The sequence below is a fragment of the Prionailurus bengalensis genome, unplaced genomic scaffold (assembly GCF_016509475.1).
Source record: "Prionailurus bengalensis isolate Pbe53 unplaced genomic scaffold, Fcat_Pben_1.1_paternal_pri Un_scaffold_101, whole genome shotgun sequence".
In the NCBI taxonomy this organism is placed as follows: Eukaryota; Metazoa; Chordata; class Mammalia; order Carnivora; family Felidae; genus Prionailurus; species Prionailurus bengalensis.
In genome coordinates this window covers 1-23,128 of record NW_025091198.1, presented here as the reverse complement: position 1 = coordinate 23,128, position 23,128 = coordinate 1, and the positions used below count along the sequence as shown (strand labels likewise).

Here is a 23,128-nt window from a genome sequence, read left to right as displayed (position 1 = left end):
CTAGGAAGTACAGAAACTAAAGATCAGCCAGCAAAGGTTCTGAACAGGAAGACACAGAATGACCTAACTATGCCCTGACAGAAAGGAGAAGGGAAGTCTTACTCCACAGAAAGAAACTATGTATCCTTCACAGTAGTAAGCGATTGGCCCTGGCGGGAGAGACAGTACAGGAAGAGGAAATCCCAGCGATTGTCAGTTGTGCCCTCCACACAACGTCCACGGGTCAGGGCGTCCATCCCTTGACCCAATGGCCATAAGCTCTCTGTGGCGGGGAGGGAAGGAACCATCCCAGAGTCGCCTGAGCTATGAGGGATCTTGTGCCAGAGCCTCCTGAGGTGGCCTCGTGAGGGCTGCATCAGAATCTGTGTCTTCTCCTGTCTCTGCCCCTCCCATGCTCATGCTCTGTCTCTCTGTCTCTCAATAATAAATAAACATAAAAAACTTAAGGAAAATCTACAAATGGAGAATGAGGTCCACTCTTGAAACTTGTTCAAAAAAGAAATGTAAAAAGTGATTTCCGTAAGAACAGTAAGACCTTTATTAGAGTTGCACTACATTATTTCCAGGGTCTCGCGCCTTCCTCCTGGGTGCACACCCAGCACCCTGCCCCGCGGTGGGAGCCCAGTGCTACCTGATTGGTCTTCTGAGTGTTGTGGTGCCAGGGAGTTCAGGGTGGGTGTGGGGCAGGGGTGGGGGGAGGACGTGCCCGGGTCCCCCCACCCAGGCTTGCCATGGCCTCAGCTCCCAGGTTCTGCAGGTCACTCCAGGCAAGCTGCCCAGGACCCCAGGACTAGGCTCTGATAGAGACCACGCACTGAGGACACCCACGATGCCTAGCTGTAGTAGGTGGAAGAGCACACTAATATTCAAGCAGATAAGCAGAAGTTAGGAGTCATCTTAGACCATTGAAGCCTGAGAGGGCCACAGCCTTGTTATATAGGAAGTCGGCCATTCTCCACCATTGTTCACATTCCAGTCAAAGAGCCTCCCGTGGCGCCGTCGCCGAGGGGCTGAGGCAGGTCAGCATGTCACGGACCAACGATCAGCTGCATCTTCTTTGGCTGCATAGAGGACAGAGAGGAAGTGACCCAGAAGTCTGCAGGGAGAGTCTCTGCTGACCCAGCAGCTAAGTCACAAATGTCCTTTGGTCTACATTGTTTTCTCCTAGAAGGTGCCTTCCTAAAGTTTTGTCATCATCCAGAAATCCAGACTGATTGGAAATTAAAAAACAAAAGTGTATACTAAAGTTACCAGCCCTTTAAAATGACTTCGCTCTGCAATTGTGTTTACAGGTATTTACCCCCATTCCTGACAGCCATCGGGCCCCCTGCCCAGAAGGCAGCCCCAGGGGGTAACGGGAGACAGGGCCACACTTGTGCCAGGACCCTGACCGGGCGCAAGTCAGCAGAGTCCTGGGCTGCCTGGGCCTGCTCCACTGTCTATGTGAAATCACCTTCCTGCCATAGAAGATACTACCTTTTCGTTTTCCAAATAGTCTTTAAGCTGCAGACAGTGCCACACGCTGGGACAGTCCCACAGCACACTTGCCCTTGCCCTGTTCTCCTCACAAGCATGTGTTCGTTCTTATGGCAATGACGACAGTCTTAAGTGGTGGTGTGGGAGGAAATCAGTCCTGGTTTTGTAGGAGAATGCAACGTTTTGTGTCTTTTCAAATAAATAACTGAAACATTCCCCCAGAGCACAGGGCCCTGGATTGCAGTGAGATATCCAGCTACCTCCAAAACACAACTTACAGGCTCTATTCCCAGGCTGCAGCCAGCGTGTTATGATGTCCAAAATATTTCTGAAAACTATCAGTGTCAAATAGCAAAAATGAAAGAAACCAAACTCCTCACCTCTGTGAAACTACTGGTTCCTCAATAGCTAATTGGTTTGTTTATTTATTTTTTATTGGTTTTCTTTCATTTTTGAAAGAGACAGAAACAGCAAGAGTGGAGCAGGGGCAGAGAGTTCGGGGGAGAGAGAATCCTAAGCAAACTACCCACTTTCACCTCTGCGCCCAATGCAAGGCTCACATTCACCAAGTGTGAGAACATGACCTGTGCCGAAACCAAGACTCACATGCTTCACTGACTGAGCCACCCAGTCGCCCCTGTTTTTAGAGTTTGAGAGAGAGAGAGAGAGAGAGAGAGAGAGAGAGAGAACGAGTGTGTATGAGGAGAAAGGGGCAGAGAGAAAGGAGGAAGAGGACCCAAAGCAGGCTCCACGCAGAAAGCAGCCAACCCACACTTTTTGTTACCTCTGAACTTACAAAAATACCCATTTCGGGGAGCAGTGGGGTGGGACAACCAGAAGGCACTACCACGAATCTTACTGTTTTCATTACAGAAAGCATAAGGATGTGAAAGAAAACACATCAGCAACATCTAAGGGACAGAATTTTCCAGCATGGTTGCAGGAGCAAAAGGTCTACTTTCAGTATCAAATTGCATACAGCAAGGTGGCAACTATCCAAGTTATTGTAAAACACTTTTATATACTTCAAACATAGGGACATTCAAATCAGACCACTGTTGAACAGTCCCTACAAATTTCCATTCCCAGAGAACCAAAAGCCAGAGGGTTCCTATGAATTGTGAGCAGTAACAGAAATAACAACATTTCACCTGAAGTACAACTCAGTGTGCCAGTCATGATCATTATTATGAGTTCTGAGATGGAGACTACATTGAGGCAGATGGAAAGAAACCAACGGACAAGTCCGGGGGCTGAAGCGGAACGGCCTCTGAGGGAAGGGGCTCTGTGGGCCCAGTGTGGACGTGAGGCACCCTACTCCAGACCTCGCAGGCTCTCAGGCACAGAAGAGTGGCCACACGCCTTGCCTGCTGTCCGGTGTATCACAGAGCCCACTGACTTCTGCCCAGGCTCAAGGCCCCGTCCCGTCGTCCCACCATCTCCAATGTACCCCCGTGGCCCACCTCCTGCTCCACCCCGCTAGCCTGCAAACCACCTCTTCTGTTGAAAAGTACCTACTTTTTTTAATCAGTTGTGGGATCACTGGGATATGGCTTCAACCTGCCTCCTTCACCCACTTAACTCTGCTCTGGGACACAGTCAACCCACGTGCGACATGCTCTGCAGTGGAAAGTCCCAGAGAGTTATGCCTGCACCACTCCTCTGTGCCCCCATCCCGGGCATCACAGCGCCTCAGCTGCTTGGTAGCACGCGAAACCCACTGCTGTTACTCGTTGTCAGAATCAAGACCAGTTGAAAGTAAGATGTAGTGATCAGACTGCAAAGGTCAGAGTCTATCGAAGAGAAACTCAAACACTACAGGGGAAGGAAACACAGGGGCAGCCTAGTGAGGATGCCAGAGAGATCACCAGCATGAATGACAGGTTCTGAATGCTGGTGACCAGGTTCTCACAGGGGCTGCAGTTACACATAATGTGATGGAGCTTCTGTGTTGAAAGTATCTCGTGGATATTTAGAAGGAGACACTCCTGAAAGCCATGTGACGGAAGTGCTCCCACTGTTCCCAGGTACAGGTGAGAAAACGGAGGCACAGGAATGCTAATATGGACTTTCCCCAGACCTCCAAACCCATCTGTGCAGGAGCCAGGCTCACACGAAAGTGCTCTGGGGCCACAACCGCACGTGAGCCACAACATATCCTCCCTGCACAACTTCTCAAGGTGCACTGGGAATCCATGTGAGTCCCTTCAAGATTTCATACGTGCTCTACGTCCTCCAGGACCCACAGTTTAAGAAGAGACTCAGGTTCAGTGTGGAGGACATAATACTGCTTTGCAGCCATAGAGTACATTGAGCAAACAAACAGCTACTGCTTTAAAAACAGGTACAGCTGAAAAGTGCTCAGCAAGGTGACAAGCAACACAATGCTTATTTTTTAAAGTTTTTGGTGTTTTTCAGCTTGTCCGCCCAATTTGTGGAGTCCCAGGGCACGCTGGGAAGGGTTTTCAACCTCCAATTCAGCGGCTGTGGGGAAGCAGAGTGATGAAATGGGAGGTGGGGGATGTCCACAGCCACGTGAGGTCTCCCGACGGGTGAGGGGTCTGCAGGCAGAGAGACCACGGATCTAGAGGAATGATCCCAGTAAGACCTCCCACACACTGGAAACATGCAAGGACACCAACCTGGTCATACAGGCTCATCGCTAGCATGGCTGGGGTGGACTTTTGTTTTCTGGCGAGCAACCAGCGGATGGATTTTGTGATGCCCTTCTTCTTGGGGGCGTTATTCAGTGAGTCCTGGCTATTGCTACTGTTGCAGAGGTTGCTCAAGGGGCCACCTCGAGAGCCTGGGGATCTGGGGGACGCACAGGAGAGCATCTTCCACGCGTGCTCGTCACACGACACACCGCCCCACGTGATTAGAAGCACAATCCCCCAGCTTCTAGGGAGGGCTGCGCCCTGGGAGCTGACACTCTCTCCCTCCCAAGTATATCTGGAGTCCAAGCACCTTGGGTTGAGAACGCTCGGCACCCCTCCCTGGCCGTGACCCGGAAGCACGGAGGACATGCACACCTGAGCCACCCCAGGACGTGGTGCGAGGAACAGAGAGGCTGCTGGAGCTGCCTGGTGGGGGTGGGGGGAAGAGAGCATGGCTCCTGACAGCCCCACAGGGCACAGTGCGACCCAGGGGAGGATCCCTAGGGAACATGTCACCCAGGATCCACCGGGAGGAAAAGGGAGGTCTCAGGATGGCTGGTGTGTACGATCTGAGCAAACGAGGCTGCCCTACAGCCACCAGCATCACAAGACTGTGGTCTTTCCCACCTGCCTTTTGCTCTGCTGGCCACACCCAGGGCACCCAGGCAGGTATCCCAAGAACGCCATGCACGTAAACTCGGTTCATTGGCCTCTCTTTGGAATGGCTGTTCCGACCCTTTCTCCCCCATGTAGAGATCAAAGGTTTCTCAGAGCTGAAAACCAGCGCACAGGCATGTCTCCTACGATGCCTGTGCCCCTTACTTTGTGGCGTCCCTGATGTCCTCGTGGCTGGCCTTGTGCAGTGCCCTTTGCTGCAGCCTGTCCAAGCTCAGGGACCTCTGGGAAGAAGGAGCTGACGGTACACATCGTGTCCTTGCCACGCTATCTTGTGACTCTTCCTCCAAAGGCAGCAACTATGGGGTGGAGAGGAGAGTGACATGAGTTCACTGTGCACCCAGACAGAGGAGCACACAGCCCTGAAATCACAGCCAGCAACTCATTTTAAAAAGCTATGAGCTGTGTTTTGTGCAGCGTCCGAAACGACTTCCTAGGATCGGCCTAACGCCAGGCGAAAGGGTGGATTTGCGTCCGGGCAGTGGGCCCACTGAGACCCCCAGCCCATCTGCACCGAGGGGTGTACCCTCCCAGGACCTCGCACCACCAGGAGCCCGGCCACAGAAGGTAGAGGCGGAGACCCAAACCATGTCACCATACACCACGGCCAGCTGAGAAGGAAGGTGTTTGTTTCCTGACGCCATTCAGGGCAAACCCTGGTGAGCACGGAGCCCTCCCATGCACGATTGTCCAAAGCTCTTTGTTTGGGGGAAGTGGAGCGAGCTTGTGGCCTAATCCACTGTCACCTCTGGTGGCGATGCAAGGCTGGAATCTACGGGGACGTGTGTAAAGTGACAAGGCACCCAACCCCCTGACCCCACACTCGGGTCTGACTTCTGCTTCTCGGGGACATTTCGGTTGATGTTACAAACTGATGGACTCATCTGAAGCTTACAGACAGTCTGCTCGACACGGTGGAGACACAGCGTCCCTTGGCTGCCGTCACGACAAATGAACCCCTTCAGACTCCATTTTTCCTTGTGTGACAGGCTGTGGGTCTGCGGCTATGTGGCTGTGGGCCCTGGAAAGGACCGTGGGGCCACGGACCCGCCAGCGTTACGACCCTTGACAGGTCCTGGTGGTGAGGCAGGGCCGGATCTCACGAGACACACGTGTAGGACTGGTGAGACAGGCACAGCCAACTGGGTTTGTACCAGGGCCTCCGAAGCTGCATGGGGCTCGGGACACCCATGGCGGTCAGCACCAAGTGGAGCTGAGCTCAGGGAAGACACAAGCTTAACCAACAGCTCCAAAACACCTGCCTCCTCTCCTGATTTCCTGACAATCATCAGACAACAAAAGGCTACCTTAGCAGGCTACAAATTATCCACATAAAACCAAACAGGGTCAGACTGGCTCAACACAAGTAGGTTTCATACCCAGGTGGAAGCAAGGATATGGAGAAAACAAACCCAAAAGGGAACAGGACAGGGAGCCACACTAGCGACCAGGCTATGAGGTGAGCAGAGACGGAGGGTTCCGGGAGCACACCCTCCCCTGTGTCACAGCGCAGTCCACACACAGGCCCCCGCCCAGCACTGGGTCCTGCCAGACTTGTGCCTATGGGCCATTTCAGTCTCAACCAAAACGGGAGGCTCCCGCCAGGCTGGGAAGTGCAACGCCCGTGCTGGCCCTGTCTGCATGGACCTGACGCCCACTGCCCGTACACCTAGACTTCATCCCCCAAAACCTCCAAAGAGCCCTCCAAGTAGCCATCAGTGAGCTGCGGGAGCAGGCCGTCCTGCCTGGGTGTTCATCACACGACCCTCTGTTCCTTGAGAAAGTCTTGCTACCGAAGAAAAGGCAGCACGAGCCAGCAGAATGCAGGGCGTGCTCTGTGCCCCGGCGCCGATGTGAGCTCCTGATCTCTGAGGACCGTGCACCGAGGGGCAGGGTGTGGACACCCCCAGGGCCATGAACCTTTCGCTGTCCTCCCTTACCAGGAGACCAAAGCAGGAAAAAAAGACGGTGATGAATACACCCCGGTCACAAAACAACCAGGGACCGAACTGGCACTTGAACGCAAGAATTCAACTGAACGGACACACCGTCTGTGCAGTGGAGGGGCTCCCCCAGCTGCCGCCCAGCTCTGTATCAGAGGCACGGCCCTGTCAGCGCATGGCTGGGAAGGTCTGGGATGGGGGTCCGGTCCAGGGAGCAAGGCATCCCAGTTATGAGGCGGACTCTCTGGTCGAGGGTTCCGTCCCGAGGGACGGCGCTTCCCCATGAGAATGGGCACACCCACATCATTGTCCTCTGGACACAGGAGGTGGCCTGTCCCAGCAAGGGCACTGTAATATGGGAGAAGGGCGCCCGAGCAAAGGTGGGGTACGTGGCAGAGTGGTGTCGTAGCCAGTGTTTGCCCTGCAAAGTGTCCTCATGCACAGGACCCAGGCCCTCAGGCTCTGGTTGCACATCTGGAAATGGGCTAACCACACAAGCTGTGGCTCGCGGGGATGTCTGTGAGGGCCAGGTCACAGGATCCTAAACCACTGCACACACCAGGTGGCGAACCCTAAGAGCTCTCTGAATGCTGCTGGCTACGGCTGTCAAAAGTGGTGATCTCGAAATCGAAACTCTATGCCTCTGCTTCAGTAATTTCTCTTCCTAGAAACTTCTATGTCTCATGGAACTAAGTACGCAGCGCAGCGAGCAAGACACAAACGAGAGACAACGGTGAGCTCTGGTGGCCGTCGCAGGTACCGTGGAAACCGCAGGCCGCGCTCGAGCTCCCAGTGGCTCCTGTACTTCCCCGCACACGCCAGCCGCTCGTCCTTACCCAGCTGTGGTGCTCACTGTGAAGAGACGGGCACTCTCCCCCACACCACACACAAACACAGCTAGGTTGCACTACGAAACACTTTCGCTTTCTCCGATGCTTCCTTACATCACTAGGCTGACAGAGGCATGCAAAGAAAGGAAGAGAAATCAGATTTACTGCACACTTGGAAGCTACAATTTCCAAGACCAAACGAGGCAAACATATTTTAAAGAGAACAACAGGACGGATATAATCGAGAGAAGATTTAGAAACAACCACGCCTGGAAGCAGCACTTTGTTCCACCACATATCTGAATGTAATAGGTTATTCGACATTTACCAGAGACACTACCAATTATCACTCAGGGATGGAAAACTCCATTACAACATACACGACTTATTAAAACATGGCATCTTGTAGAACAGAGACATCTAACAGGTGCCTATTCGAAACTTTCCTGTAACTGTTCTCCTTGTTGAAAACCAAGTTACACTTTTACAGTATCACCCTAGGGGATGCCGAAGTTCCCGCAACACCTTGGATAACACCAAACAAACCCACTCTGTTAATGCTCTGCTGGACGTGAATGTGAAATCCTGACCTAGAATTTGATTGACAACCTCTCACAAATCACTGTGCTGGTTACAGGAGGGTGTCCTGGGCAGGTACGTGATAAAAACGGGCTCAGGGGCAGGTGACAGCTTCACGTTGTAGGAGTCCTGAGTTTCAGTGTAGAAGGCAGTACTTGTGCTCAGTAAGCCCATGAGATTTGGAGTCCTGAACACGAGTGTCGGCACCGCAAAGCGTGCTGTCTGTATCGAGCTTCCGTTCGTCTATGCTCAGTGCCTTATCTCTTTTGAAGAAACACTTCGTTTACAAATTATTATCTGGATCATACCCGTATCCACCTGTACTATACAGGGATACGTTAACGACAATTTATGACTATTGGGGCAAAACCCCACTCTCTAATGACAAATGAAGATACAGGAGAAACAACACGAGCCAGCCACGAGTGACCACAGACGCTCCAGGGCAAAACAGCAAAATGACAAAACACAAACCACAGAACTTTTACCCTGTGTCTCCTTCCAGCTAGCACTGCGTCTCTGCTCCCAACCAGAGTTCAAGTCCTCCAGAAAGCTGCCCCTACTGTGTCTACACAGACTCTGGAACTCTGGCGAGTGGGCTTTAGCGCAAGGGCTCCTGGACCAGACCACCGTGGTCCTCGGCCTCCACCTTGCCTGGCCCCACCCAGCATGACCAGGCCACCGGTCTCCCTTTCCCTGAGCACCTGGCTCACTGAGACCAAGCTCACCGCTTGGTCTCTGCCAGTTCTGTCTCTCTCTCTCCACTGCCACACTGGGCAGTGCCCAGAGAGCCACCCTTTCACTCTGGGGCTATCCACAGGTGCCCATCTAGGGACTTGTCAATCATCTGTCAAACAGAAATAGATAACTAACACACATATCACCTTTTACTTCCCATTTGCTGCTGGTCTCCCCTGAGTACACTGTGCACACATAGGGGTGCAGGCCTCTCCTCTGACTTTTTATCTATTTATTGTTTTCTTTGTTTTATTTCAAGTGGGGGAGGAGCAGAGAGAGGGAGAGAGAGAGAATCCCAAGCAGGCTCCAGGCGCGGTCAGCACAGAGCCCCATGCGGGGCTGCAGGGCTCCGGGTCTCGATCTCACAAACCCAGAGATCGTGACATGAGCAGAAATCAGCAGTCGGACGCTTGACCGACTGAGCCACCCGGCGCCCCTCATCTGGGTTTTTCAGTCATGTTGCACCCTAGCTCTGGGACGATATCTGCACCAAACTTGTTCCATGACTACAGGTGCTCAAAACTTACACAAATATATAAAAATATACGCGGCTGAAGAGACAAAGGACAAAAGTACTTAAACTCCAAAGGTGAATTCTTTGTTGTTTAAGGATGAATACACATGTTCATTTAACCTTCATTAGCGTTTCAAACCCTTACTAATTTGCATTGTGCTGTGCTTAACACTAGGTCCTATCTGAATCCACATTGCTACTTTACACAAAGAAAGAACAAAAGCTCTCAAAAGTAAATTCTAAGGCAGCAAAAGAAGAATGGGGGAAGGGGAAAAGAGAAAGCAGCCTATCAGTCCTTTAGTTCCAGAAGAGCCTCACAGACAGAGGAAAAGGCAGGAGACATTGGAGCAGGCAGGTGGGTCCCACGAGAGCCCCCAGAGGATGGAGGTCCTTGCCTTGGAAGGCTCATGTCGCAGACGGGCCACACGGCCTTTCCGGTGGCGCCGCAACACCGCGCTGCTGCTGCTGCTGCTGCTGGCATCCGTGGGGCCGTCCGCCAGACGGAACCTGGAAGCTGGGATGCTGCCGACGTGCGTCCGCCTGAAATACGGAGGAAAACAATCAAACAAACACGCACACACACACCAAGGTTGTTATCTAAAGAAAAGTGGACTTTGTCAGCCAGGCCAGAACCCATCCATTGGGAAAATGAGGTCAGAGAAAAAGGTCTCCAAGGAAGGCGTCTTTGCCCCTGGCTCCAGTGCAAGCCCGCTAGCCGGGCCCTGTGGAGACAGGGTCTCCCGGGCCCAGCAGGTGCAACGCATCCCCGCGGCCCAGACGTCCCCGAGGTGGAGCAGCGCCTGCCCCCAGTCAAGCTGTCGTCCTGCGTGTCTGCACCACCTCCTGCCCAACTGACCGGAAAGCACTCCTATACGTCCCTCTGGCCTTCACCTGCCATCGGCCCACGTGTGCCAAGGCCCTTGCTGTGATGCCAGGTGACCCCAGGTTTTCCTCCACCAGCCACTATCGGGCGCCCCAGGGGCAGTCGCAGCAGGATCCTCGGGAACCACACCTCGCAGCTCCCGTACACAGGAGGTGGCAATGCGCCCGGTGTTTCCAAGGCAAAAGCGTCTCTGGCCTCTGTGCAGTTAGACTAACAGACAAATGTCCCCCTTGGCCACAGAAGTCTCCAGAAAAGTTCCATGGAGCCCCGAGCCCCTAGGGTGGAGTCACTTAATTGGGCTGTCAGCTGCTCCCCTCAGCAAAGGCTCTGGGCACGAAGCTCGGGGCAGCAGCTGTGAAAGAGCACCGGCCAGCGCACGTGCCCAGCCTCAGCCACGGGCTCATCTTCCACACTTGAACCCTGCACGGGAGTCCAGTGGCTCCTTGCTCTCTGGAAAAGAAGAGAGGCTGCCTTCCATTTCACCAATCCTTATGGTCTCGGGAGACAGAACACACCCATCTGATTCACATCAACTAGAGAGGGGGCCCCTGGCGTCACCCCTTGTGGCCTGGAGACAGGGCCACCACGACAGGGCATCTCCTCTGTGGTGCTTCAAGCTCTTCTCTGCGGCCTTTCAAAAAACGTCATTGACACGTGCTGCCTCAGGGTACTGATTGCTTCTAAGACAGCCAAGTCAGGACTGCCCGCTGGCCACAACCACCTTCCCCTCCTCTGGTCCCCCCATTCCCAGAACAACTGCTCACCTGAGCTCAGGTGGTCTAGCTTCACCGCTGTGGGGCCACGACACATCGCCAATTGGGGAGAGCCACACTCGCCACCCCCATGGGACCTGGCATGGTTCATGGCTCCACCGAGGTTCGCGTGTGTCCCCTGACTCTGACACCCTATCTCAGGCTCCCTGGCTCCCGACCCCACCACCCTGCACCCAGTCCTATCCCAGAGCTCTCTCCCATCTTCCCGGCCTGCCTGTGGAAGTGGGTCTGACACCTTTCTTTTCTTCTGCAACCCAGACCATGTCATCTTGCTAGAGGAGGACACAAACAAAAGATGTGGCTGTGAGGTCGTGCCAGGAGGGCCCAGCTGTCCAGCCTGCCTGCCACCTTCTCAGTCTCATCCCCATGGCCTCTGGCCGCTCACGGCGACACAGCTCCCAGCAGCCTCTCTTCTGCCACCACACGAGACAGCACTTTGGGAGATGGCTTCAAACAGACCCTGTTCCTCAGCCGGTCTCCTGCCCGGGGTCTTCTGACCACAAGGCCACCTGTGACCGCGGCCAATGCCTCCGCAACCACGGGAGCACTGCGATCCTCTCTATCCTTCTCCTTGGCCAGCTCACCTCAGGCGGGTGACGGGCGTGGACGTCCCTCTTATGGCAAATGCCCCAGGGTGCCACCCTCCAGGGGCCTGCACAGCCCCTTCCCTTGAGAACTCCAACATGCACTCGAGTGGCCTGCACCGCATCCACTGTTTGCTCCCTTGGCCTCCTCACACATACCCGTCTTCAAGCCCTGGAATGGTGACACTCAGCACACTGGTGTCTTGCTGGCGAGGATCTCCGTCAGCCAAGCAAGAGGCTGCTCTGTGCCTGGATCTTCCTGGGTGCTTCTCTCTCCGGACACACATTCGCTGTGCCACCAGTAGTTCCGTGGACAGGGAGGGCCGCTTGTGACTCTACCTGCACTGACTTCTCTCTCCGACAAGCAGGCTCAACAAGGACAGCCACAGCACACCCTCGACTCTCCCGAGAGCCCCCGTCGGCAGCCGCACAGACCCCAGTGAGGCCTGAGTGGGCCTGCCTTTGGAGCAGGAGCCTCCTTCCTGCACCTAAGGGGGCCCAGTCAGCTACTCGAGGCACTGTCACACCAGAATGACTCTCACATGGTACCCATTTCCTACAAAGAAGCAAGCAAACCTTTTAATACCTCGCTGACAATTACTGTCTGCAGGACGCAGCTCACAAGCCGGCTGATCCACCCCCTCACAGGCGACTCACCAACGTCCCAACAGATTTACAGCGATTACATGTCATTCTCCAGTCTTTTCAAACATATAAGAAACTGCGAGCACTGCGCTAACCCCACCAATGTCAAGGTGACCTTCACAACCATGGCCACGTGTGCACTCCCATGGTGACCCCACTGGCGTTGCGGAAGGGACCATAGCTTCCAGGGATGCTGGGCCGAACCTGGCATGCTGGACCCCTCCTAGCCCCACACCATCACTGCCACACTCGGTGGAGGGAGGCCGCAAAGAAACCCACCCAAACACGAACAGAACTTGCCCTAACTTCCACTCCTCCTCCCATGGCTGCGAGCTCTGTCATGCCTCCCGGTCTCCTGAGATTGCAAACCTAACCTCTGGAATGAGGTTTGACTTCTCCCTCTTGCCAACTACTAAGCTACTGGCTCCCTGAGCTACATCCAGTCACTCTGCCCATTCGGTCAAAGGATTCCTCTGGAAGATACACAGCAGGTGCCAACATAGGTGTTTGTGAGGTGGTTCATGTTAGGCACGGTGAAGGGCAGTGTCCCCCCCAGCCCCGCCCCATCATCAGTTAGCCGGTACCTGGAAAATGGATCGCGTCAGACTACAACACACTCCGGGTTATTGTGTGTAACTCTGATCCGGTTCGGGTCATACCATAGCACACCCACGGTTCTACTTTGGAACCATGAGCTGGTTCAGGTCATACTGGTGACAGAGGGAAGCCGCCCCCAGCCGCATCTCAAACAGATCTGTGAACCGGGAAGTGTCATACCCATGGTGAAGCGAAGAGCCTCTCATTCTTGCCCACTTTAATACGGCCCTCAGTGCTTCCATGTTTCGTAGAAGGTTTTCCTGCAAAGCAGCAAATGACAACGACACTCACTGCAAGCAAGGTTAACTAGTCTTTGCATCAAGAGTCCGTTCAACACAGAGCACAATCTGGTAGTGGCCAGAGGAAAGTAGAGTAGGGGCGGTGGGCAAAAGAGATGATGGTGACTAGGAGGCATCAGCATCCAGATATCAAATAAGGCCGTCTCGGGGATGAAAAGCACAGTACAGGGAATACGGTCTGTGATACCCTAAGGACTCTGTATGGTGACACACGGTGACCACAGTGATGGTGACGAGCAAAGAGTCACGTGGGCAATTGTTGAAACCGTATGCTGTCTACTTGAAACTGATACAACACTGTAGGTTCATTAGAATTCAAGAACAAATGGAAAACACTACTAGCATCAAGTGTGCTGAAATGCTGACCATCATAACCACGATGGGTAAATTCAGCAGTTACAAACCCCAAGACCATTCTCTCCATGAGTCCTCCAGGAAACACCCAGATCACCAAGTGAACGTCCTAAACCCTACTGAACAGTTAGGTCTCAGGCATAGCAAGGTTACAGAGGAGAAACACTGAGCCACGAGGACTTCTTCCTAATTATGTAGAGAGGAGCAGGACTTTCTGGGCGGTGGGGGAATAGCCCTTCTGTGCAATAGGCACGTGGTCCGTCGTGGACCCTCTGCAGCCCAGCCTCACGTCTGCACACGCAGCACCAGGGAGCAAAACCGACGAGGAGCTTCGGTCACACAACTACCCCCTAGGCAGTGCCGTCCCAGGCCGGAGACACCACCGCATGTGGATAACTGAGCGCCTAAAATGGGGCTGGTGCCGACCACAGGGGATGGAACTGTGAGATGCCCCGTGGGTTGCAAGGACTGAATGTGGAAAAACATTGTAGAGTAGCTCCTTCATGTCTACACTATTTACATGATACAATAACATGTTGCCTGCATCAGGCTGCATGAAAACTAACATCACCCGTCTGTTTGACCATTTCAAATGCAGCCTCGAGAACCCTTGGGATGACACCCGTGTCACCTGTTACCTTCCTGCTGGGCAACGCTGCACTCAAAGAAAGGTTTACATGAACATTTTAGCTTTCGAGCGAACCCCCGAAGGGACTCAGAAATCTGAACCCCATAGGCTGCTCGGCTCCAACTCCGCCACATGCGTGCCATTCAGACTTGCGAGCGTGGGGCCGCTCGAAAGCACAGTGGTGGCTCGCCTTGGAGGAAGTGTGAGCCCCAGAGGTCACCTGCTCCTCTCCAGTCTCAACCGATCACTGAATGATTGAGAGATGGAAATACCTTCTCATGTTGCGTTTCTTATAACTGTTTTTTCAGATTGCCAACTTCTCCTAACAGAGTTTTCTGAGAAAGGTACACACAGTCCTTTAGTGTTGATTCTTTCAAACGTTCCACATGCTAGAGCATGCCGACGTTTCTCTTTACCATAACGCAGCACCACAGACAAGGCATGGAGCAGATGGCCATACCAACGAACCGGGTCACATGACCACAGAGTGAAATGCTGTCTGTGAAACTGCAGTAACAGCCTTTACTCATACTTTGTCCATGTACAATTTCTTCCCGGATCACTGTCTGACTGTAAGTATGACAAGTTCCTAAGTTTACTTGCAGCAGGTACACTGGTTTGTACTAGCTTTTAGGGTCTGTGATGCCTCAGTCACTTGGGAAACCTGACCTAAGTTTCGTACATATACTTCCAATCTCACATATAGCTATTCTACCGAAAGGCTGGCCCCAGTGATCAAGGTAGAATCTCACGTGGGGTATAATAACGCACCTCATAATGGGTTTTACCCAAAACAAGTGTGTCGTGTAATTAGCATTGCTCACTGGTGTCTCCAAGTGCCAATCTTAGGGAAGAGTCTGGGCTCATCTGCAGGGACACAGGTGTCAACAGAACTGGTAGTATCAGGTCCGCATCCAACTGTCCCCACCAGAGCTTCTCTCACAGAGATGGTATGATACTGCTTCCCTCCCGTTACACCTCAAGTGTATCCGTTATGATGGTGTGAGAGTCCAGGCTTCGACTCTTTGCAACCCAGATGAAAAGAGGGAAGGCAGGAGATGGAACAGGAGAAACTCTGTTTTCAGCTGGTTAAATGCCTGACAGAACTGCGCACTCCTACCGGTCGTTCTGGACAAAAGAGGTAGAAATTAGCTCCCCAGACAAGAACCAGGCTGAAGGTTCCAGCACAGGGGTGGCAAACGAGGGCCTGCCGACCACATCCAGCCACCGCCGGGTCCTATCAACAAAGGGTTATCGGCACACGGCCCCTCCCCTTAGTTATATACTGCCTATGGCTGTTTCTGTGCCCATCTTTGATTAGCATGAAGCTAGCTTACTCCTTACGTCTCAGTTAGGAAAAGCCTAAAATACTCACTCTCGGGCCCTCCCCAGACCATACTCCTCTTCTAGACAGTGAGACGCACCTTCCCGCACACATACGTCGGGCAGGGACAGGACACTGGGAACTTAACGTAGGCAGTGGGTAACAGCCTGCAGTTTTTCCGCGTGAAAGAATCATTTCTACTTTCTGCAGTGGCTGTTAGCCTCTGCTCCACGCTGCTCCTCAGGATCACAACGTGAGCGTCTCCTCTGTGAGGACGGGGGCACTCAGCCGCTGTCTCTCATGTCCTACCTTATCTTCTGCAGCAGCCATTCTCTCTTTTAGATGAAGTCGCTTGTCCGATTCATAAAGGAGCTTGTCAATAGTGCCGGACAGATGTTGATTAGTCTCTTCCTTCAGTTTTTCTCTCTGCCTTACCTGAAAGAGAAGACGCAGGCTTCAAGCCAAAGTGCGAACACCGGCTCAGGCGTGCGAATGACCAGCGGTGTGACCCACACGCACGCCATCCTCGGCTGCCCCTTCCCACGGCACTCTTTGGCGTGCTTGTGCGTCACTGCCAGCACCGACCTAGCGGGGCACAGAAACGCAGGAACCTGCTTCCCAGGGGTCATCACTTAGCAGGTCCCTTTGTTTCTGGGAAACAAAACACGCATGGGCCCTCACGAATGTCCTCATTATTAGCTCTCAGATGGGCTCAGGAGGCAGATGTACATGCAGGAAAGAGCATATTCTTAAGGGGATCAGCTGATCTACACACGGGAGGAGGAATATTCCGGGGCGGAACACAGAAGCTCGGATCTGGCCTCAGGGGGAAAGAAATGAATCCATTGACAAAACCGAAAGATGAAAAAAATTCCCCTTTGGGAAAGATTCAGTGGTGAGAAAGACTTTCACCTGTTTTTCGTGAAATTCACACATCTCCTGAACGTTTTGTAATGGAAACTTGTATTTACCTCAAGTAATTTCTGAACGTAACCGCAAAGTTCACGGGTCTGTGTTTTAAAGAACTCTCATCAATCGTATGGTTTAAAAACTTGTTTCTACCGCATATCCTGAATTAACCCAAAACAGAAGCGGCGAGGACAGGCTGGCAGGATTCAGGGGCTCCTGCCGGGTGCAGGGCCGTGGGGTATGGAGTACACATGTGCCCTGCAGTCGGGGGGCCCAGGGAGGAGGAAGAACCCACAGGACACACCCGCAGGCTAGGCAATGGACAGTCCCTCCAGGCTCGGGCTTCCTCATCTCTAAGCCACACCTGCTGGCACCTCTTTCCTTGGGAGCAGGCAACAGAAAGCACGAACACCACACCTCACACGCAGCAATGGCCATCACTTGGAAAAGTCCCTGTCCACCCCACAAGAAGGGATCAGCACCCAAGTATTTTTCAAGCAAAGCAGCTTAAAAGTGTCCTTGCAATTGTCTCAGTTATAATAGAATCCTTATCTCAACACCTGTCCCTCCAAACTACCATACAGTCCTAAAGGCAATGAAGTGCTTCTCTAAGTAGGTGAGGTCGAATTCTCGGCCCAAGAGGCTAGCGTCTGGTTGTGCTCGCTTGTGTGCATGTGTCATGGCGGGCTGGGGTCGGCCAACCCGAGCCGTCACGCTGGCATCAGAAGCTTCACTCCGCGGAAACTCATGTTTTTGTTCTCTGACCCTGAGGGCCAAGCACACGAGCTTCTGGTGTAAGTTAAGGGTGAGGGTTTTGAGTTTTCTGGTGAAACCCGATGGCCTTGGATGGACGTCCCAAGTTGGGGAGGCTGCTGCCTGCTCTGTCTCCTGGGTGTTTCATGTTGACATCTGACCAGCTCCCACAGGGAAAAATCTCAGGGGATTCAAGGGATAGGGGCCTCCCTTTCATCAAGGCTCGATTACGCTATTCCTCTTCTTAGGAACATCAACCCTGACCTGTGCCTTTACATCTCAAATACAAATTCAGGATGTGGAGACCAAGGTCAGGCCCATGACCTGATTTCAGGACCTCGGTGTCATGTCCTAAGGAAGGAGACCCCTCCTCTAGGCTGCCGTACCCCAGGCCAGTACCTACGCTTTGGCCAAGGGACACCCACGAGGTCCCACGTCAACCATGAGTAGCTGCTAATGAGCTGGTGGGCACGGTGGGCTGTGCAGGTGCCTCCAACCCTAGGCGGCACTACCTACGGGGCCCCAGCGTCCAGAGAACATTGTCCACAGGCTAGGAGTGTTCACTAGCATCCAACTCGCACAAGAGTCCACTGTACCCCTGATGGGATCGAGAAGGGGCCTGGCGTCCACGTGGGGAGAAGTGGGAAACAAGGGACCACTCCCTACCCCCACACCCCCAGCCTGCGCCTCATCCTCAATCACTGCCAGGTGCGCGGCTGCTCCGCCCGGACACGTACCCGCTGCAGTTCTTGGTTCTTTTCCTCCAGCTGGGCCTCCATCTGGCGCAGCCTTTCCTCGATGTTGCCACGCCTCTGCTCGGCCTGTGGGCGACAGCGGGGTCAGAAGAGCGGGCTGCCCCACAACACACGCTGTGCCTACGCACGACATGCTGTGAGCGGCCTTCTGCCTGCTCACAGTCCCTACAGGCCTCATGCGTGCCAGTGGGAAACAGTGGGCTTCCTTGCTGGTGACCGGGGGTAGGCAACGGTCTCATCCCCACCCCGGCTCCCGGATCCTTGGACGGTGCCTCGTCCCCCGGGAGACACCCCTGTCCACTCAGCACGGACAGGAGGAAGCAGCAAGCAGAAAGAGCAAACAGGCGTGCTGCCTTCCTAAGCTGGGAAGTTACTTCCCATAGTTGAGCTTCCTCAGCAGCAGAGTGTCCAAAGACAAAGGGTTCTGCTACGTGGCTGACCAAGACAGGAGAGAGGACAGGAGAGAAAGGAAACGGAGACTTGACATGCAGATCACAAAGGAGGAGAGGCTCTGTTGGAGCCTGGGCCTGTGGGCGCCCAATGCCGCCTGCCCGACTTGATGGCAGCCTTGAGGGTCAGCATCCCATGACGACCCCACCCCCTTCCCACTGGGACCCTCACTGCACTGGAACCGGTGACACAGAAGCACCGACAGGCTCCCTGCTACAGGTTCCCTCAGCCCCGGGTCCGGAAGGACGGACTGGCTGCCCAGTCATGTGCTCCCTCGTCCTGTGTGCATCACTCGATCCCAGCACCGACTACATCATGTCTGGAAACTACCTCTTCAACTGCTGCCTTCCTCTGTGGGTGGTGAGTGCTGTGAGAACTGGGAGGGCAGGGACTGTGTCTGGCACCTTCCTCAACTCTATTTGTGGAACCTCCGAGTGAATTCCTTAAAGATTTATTTCTTACAGGGGTGTCTGGGTGTCTCAGTCAGTCGGATTCTGACTCTTGGCTTCAGCTCAGGTCATGAACTCAAGGTTTGGGCGTTCGAGCCCTGTGTCAGGCTCTGTACTGATAGCATGGAGCCTTCTTGGCATTCTATCTCCTTCTTTCTTCCCCTCCCCTGCTCATGTACGTGCCCATGCTCGCTCTGTCTGTCTCAAATAAATGAACATTTAAGAATTTTTTAAATAAAAACAATTGTGTTTAAAAGAGGATAGCATTTTCTCATTTCTCAGAAAAATTCTATGCTTTTTTGTTTTTTTTTCCTTCGGTAAGCTCTACACCCAACGGGGAGCTCAGACTCATGACCCTGAGATCAAGAGTCCCAAGCTCCACTGACTGAGCTGGCCAGGCACCCCTGTCCTTCTCTTGCCCAAGGCTACTATCTTGAGCTTTGAGTCGCTGACTTAAGTCTGAAAAGCAGTGAGTCTTAGATGCAGCCAACGGCAAACAGCACACGTCAGACAAAACCGGAGGGAACAAAACTGGGGATGATGCCTGCCGTTTGAAAAGCATTCCAATCTCAGACAAAGTAGCACAAAAAACAGATCTCAGCTGGTTCGCGGACTTTGGCACGCCGAAGTTACCGGTGAGAAATGAGATACAAGCACGGACCGCCATGAAAATGACATTCCCACCATGGGACCCAGAAGGAAACGGGGGCCCCACCTTGCAGAGGGTGGCCACCCTCTGGGCCGGCTCGGCTTCCACCTCGGGCAGTGACTTGGCCTTCCTCGGGGTCTGCTGCAGCCTCCGCTCCTCCACCTCCAGGCGCTCTTGCAACTGGCGGTTTTGATCCACAGTCTAGGAAATGAAGGCAAAGCATCAAAGTGTAGCAAGTCTTCTCTCCGTTTCCATTTTTAATAAAGTGAAACAAAATCTGAATGCAGAGATCTACTGTTAGTTCTGACCGAAGCCAACAGTTTGGTAGGTGCTTCAGAGTAAACCTTTCCTTTCTGCAAGGAGTCACCCACGGCCTTGGTCCTCCTTTCACTACGCAAAACATGTCTTGCCAAACTCTTTGCTCTTCTTCAGTATCTTCAAAGAAGTCTTTCCAAAGACAAAGTTCCCACACATTAAAGAAAACCCATCTTCTGGAGGAGTTGCTCGTTCTTCCTGAACAGTTAAGGAGAGAAGGGTTCGGTCCTAACCCTTCGTAAACATATTTATACTGGGGTCCGAGGGCTCGCTACATAGGACATTCTGAGGTGGGCACATCAGCCAGCACAGAGCTTCTGAGAGCATGCCTGATGCCAGTTGAGTTCTTTTTGGAAGTGTACCATTATTCAACAAAAACACTCTCCCTCTTGACCAAAAACGTGGAAAACTTCAACGTGGAAAGGGTAGACACGAGATTTTTTGTTAAAGGACTTTTAGGGAAGCCGAGGTGGCTCAGTCGGTTAAGCGTCCACCTTCGGCTCAGGTCATGATCTCATAGCTCATGGGGTCAACCCCGCCTCGTGCTCTGTGCTGACAGCTCAGAGCCTGGAGCCTGCTTTGGATTCTGTGTCTCCCTCTCTCCCTCTCTGGCCCTCCACTGCTCATGCTCGCTCACTCTCTCTCTCTCACTCTGGCTCCCTTTCTCAAAAATAAATAAGCATTAAAAATATATAAAGTCATTTTAAAAATCACGTACAAGGTGAGGTTTTTGCAAGGTTAACGTTTGTTCCCACAGACTCCTTCCATCTTCTGTGTGCATATAGCTCTGTGTGTATATACAGACCGCGTATCATGCTTTAAAACCCTCCAAAATAAATCACATGCTGTACACATAGTATTTCGTGATCTGCCCTTTACACTCATGCTTTGGAACATCTTACGTGCTCTAAAACAATATTCCTCCATGTCATTTTAATGGCTTCCTAGTATTCCACTTTGATTATCATTTTGTGTCAAGTGACACATTTGACAAACACACCAGGCAAAGCTCACTCTGTTTCCAAGAAGCTGGATGTGGTTTTCCTGTTCAATGCCGGATGACCTGAGACAACCAAGGAAGAGACGTGCTGCTTCCCAAAGCACAGGGTCTCACATCCTCACGCCAGACTGTGCTTCTGCCCCTGCCATTCCCCCCGATCTCAGGTACTAACCAAAATGGCCAGCTGCCTACACATTCCCGGCCACTCCCTGCTCCTTTGGAAACAGTGCTAACAGGCAACAGAGTAACGTGCATGTAAGACAAGACAAAGAAGGAATCAAGGAGGGGAGCCCCATAACATGCTTCCATAAAATTCGAAAGAATTAAACCCTGGACGTTGAAGTAACCCCGCTGGTCAACACAAGATTCTAAGATCCTAAAACCTTGACATTGACACTTGGTCCTTAACTTGACTTGTAATTAATAAAAGTGGAATGAAGTTCAACGAAACCAACGACCTGTCGATGCAGAGAGTCCTTCTTTGCGATCTCGTTTTCAAGTTTATCCTTGAGGTCGTGCAGAGAGGTGGCTTTGTGCTGTGCCCTGAGGCAGCGCTTCTCAAGGGTAGTGATCCTGTCTTGCATGTCTTCCTTCTGGGCCACGGCCTACAGCAGGTATTTCAGAGGGAAAACAGGGAAAGAATTAGCGTACGACACATTAACACCCTCCAGACACAAAAACCGGGCGAAATCTTCATTTTCCAAACAAACAGAAAAGTAGCATCCTCGGGGTACCTGGGTGGCTCAGCCGGTGTCGCTTTGTGAGTTGGCGCCCGCCCCGCGTCAGGCTCTGTGCCGACAGTGTGGAGGCTGCTCAGGATTCTGACCAGTTACCCAGGCTTATTTTTTCCCATGTGTTCAAAGACAAACGGATAATATAGTCTACCGGAAGTCACAACCTCGGTTGCCTCCGGACACTGTTGAGCTTTCCACAGAACAGCGACTTGCCTCTGGAGGCACACACCATGAGACAACCATCCTTTTTCCGGGGAAAAGGCGGATGAAATCTCATCCAATTACCACAAAGTTGAAGCAGCAGTGTTAACAAATGGAAGCCAAACTCCACCTTTCATATAACTGGAGGTCATCTTCTATAGCCTAACCCTGTAACAACATTGTATCCCATGGTATCTGACACTGCCAATGGAACCAGAACGTCCTGCCCTGCGTTTCTTGTCCACCACCCGAAATATTCCTCTTCCAGCCCTCCGTGTTTACTAAGCAATTTATGTCAGCAGGCTCAAGAGTGAAAGTGATGAGTCTTAAGAAATGATTTCCTAAATTCTCTGCATATTGAACTCTGCTGTGGGGCCTCCCCCCACCTTTGCCAAACAACAACTCTACTGAACGGGTTCTATAATTTCTGCAAATACTTTTGTTTTAAATTCTGACATGACCTCACCCACACTAAGGTACTAAACAGACTGCTCGTGTACATACACACTCGAGAGTCTGACAGGTTCTTCTTGAGGTGGCATTTCCAGGCTGGGGGTGGGGTGTGCAGGGACTGTCCGCAAAGGGCAGCTCACAGTGACAGGAGGAGGCACAGAGAAACCATCCTTCCATTACTAGTTTCTGTGACAATGATCAGATTCCCATCGATGACCACACGTGCAGAAGTGGCCACACTCCTCCATGACCTTACACCAGAACCAGCGGGCTGCCCCTCGCTCACTCTGACCGCCACGACCAGGGGCACGGAAGCTCTGGGAGGAGGGCAGGGCGGCAGAGGTGGTCGTGACAGCCCCTGGCAGAGCCGCCCTCGCACGGTCGTGCCCCCGGAAGCGACGTGGCAGCACCACGCTGGTTCCTACGTGCCGAGTGTATTTCCAAAATGGACCGAGAGCATGGCATGGGCCAAGCTCAGGTGGCCCACACTCCACACCCGAGGCCACTCCGCCGCCTGCCTGCCAGGCCTCTGCAGGGGAGAGCCCAGGGAGGACAGATTCCACCACACAGACGGGGAGGCAGCCCGCCCAGGCCCCGGAGTCACGTCCCGTTCTGCTGCTACTTCTACCAAACTCCAAACGTTCAAAACCCGTGGGAGACGATGGACACACGGGGCAAGGCTGAACCAAACACCCCACGTTTGGATCGACGATGGCGTGGCCATTTCAACTGACACTCACTTCATGGACATCTCTTTGTAATATGGTGTTCCTTGCTTCAGAAAGGATGAGGTCTTTCCTCGAGATGTCAAGGTCCTCTTCCAACTTGGCCACGAGAGCGCACAGGGTAGCCAGGAGCTCTTTCATCTGGCTCTGCACCTTTGAAAGCCAGAAAAAGAGATGCAACATGTGAGGGCCCCCACTGCTAGTCTTCATAGTTGTTTTAAAAACAATGGATAGGG

At 52.9% G+C, this 23,128-nt stretch overlaps 1 protein-coding gene across 3 annotated transcripts; it reads right to left on the bottom strand.

The window, feature by feature from the left end:
- Window positions 1-514: 514 nt before the first annotated feature.
- On the bottom strand, window positions 515-23,061 carry LOC122478599 (liprin-alpha-1-like). Of its 3 annotated transcripts, XM_043572139.1 has the most exons (11): window positions 22,908-23,023; window positions 21,238-21,384; window positions 20,952-21,008; window positions 20,794-20,842; window positions 19,531-19,665; window positions 17,899-17,982; window positions 15,809-15,934; window positions 13,075-13,154; window positions 9,808-9,952; window positions 4,956-5,107; window positions 3,925-4,290 (listed from the first exon to the last, which is right to left on the bottom strand). In XM_043572139.1, exons 1-11 carry the CDS (start codon window positions 22,916-22,918, stop codon window positions 3,954-3,956), a joined length of 1,323 nt encoding a protein of 440 aa, XP_043428074.1. In that variant the 5' UTR covers window positions 22,919-23,023; the 3' UTR covers window positions 3,925-3,953. The 3 variants fall into 3 exon arrangements, with proteins under 3 accessions (XP_043428076.1, XP_043428074.1, XP_043428075.1); XM_043572140.1 differs by lacking the exon at window positions 20,952-21,008 and having other exon boundaries at window positions 3,936-4,290; XM_043572141.1 differs by lacking the exons at window positions 3,925-4,290; window positions 20,794-20,842; window positions 20,952-21,008 and adding an exon at window positions 515-1,061 and having other exon boundaries at window positions 22,908-23,061.
- Window positions 23,062-23,128: the final 67 nt, after the last annotated feature.

What these genes read in the sequence shown, in the direction of transcription:
- LOC122478599 (XM_043572139.1), bottom strand. An exon ending in AGGACTCTCTGCATCGACAG is followed by an intron (nt 21,009 to 21,237) that starts GTCGTTGGTTTC and finishes GTTGCCTGTTAG; the next exon opens with CACTGTTTCCAAAGGAGCAG. An exon ending in GGGTGGCCACCCTCTGCAAG is followed by an intron (nt 17,983 to 19,530) that starts GTGGGGCCCCCG and finishes TGTCGCCCACAG; the next exon opens with GCCGAGCAGAGGCGTGGCAA.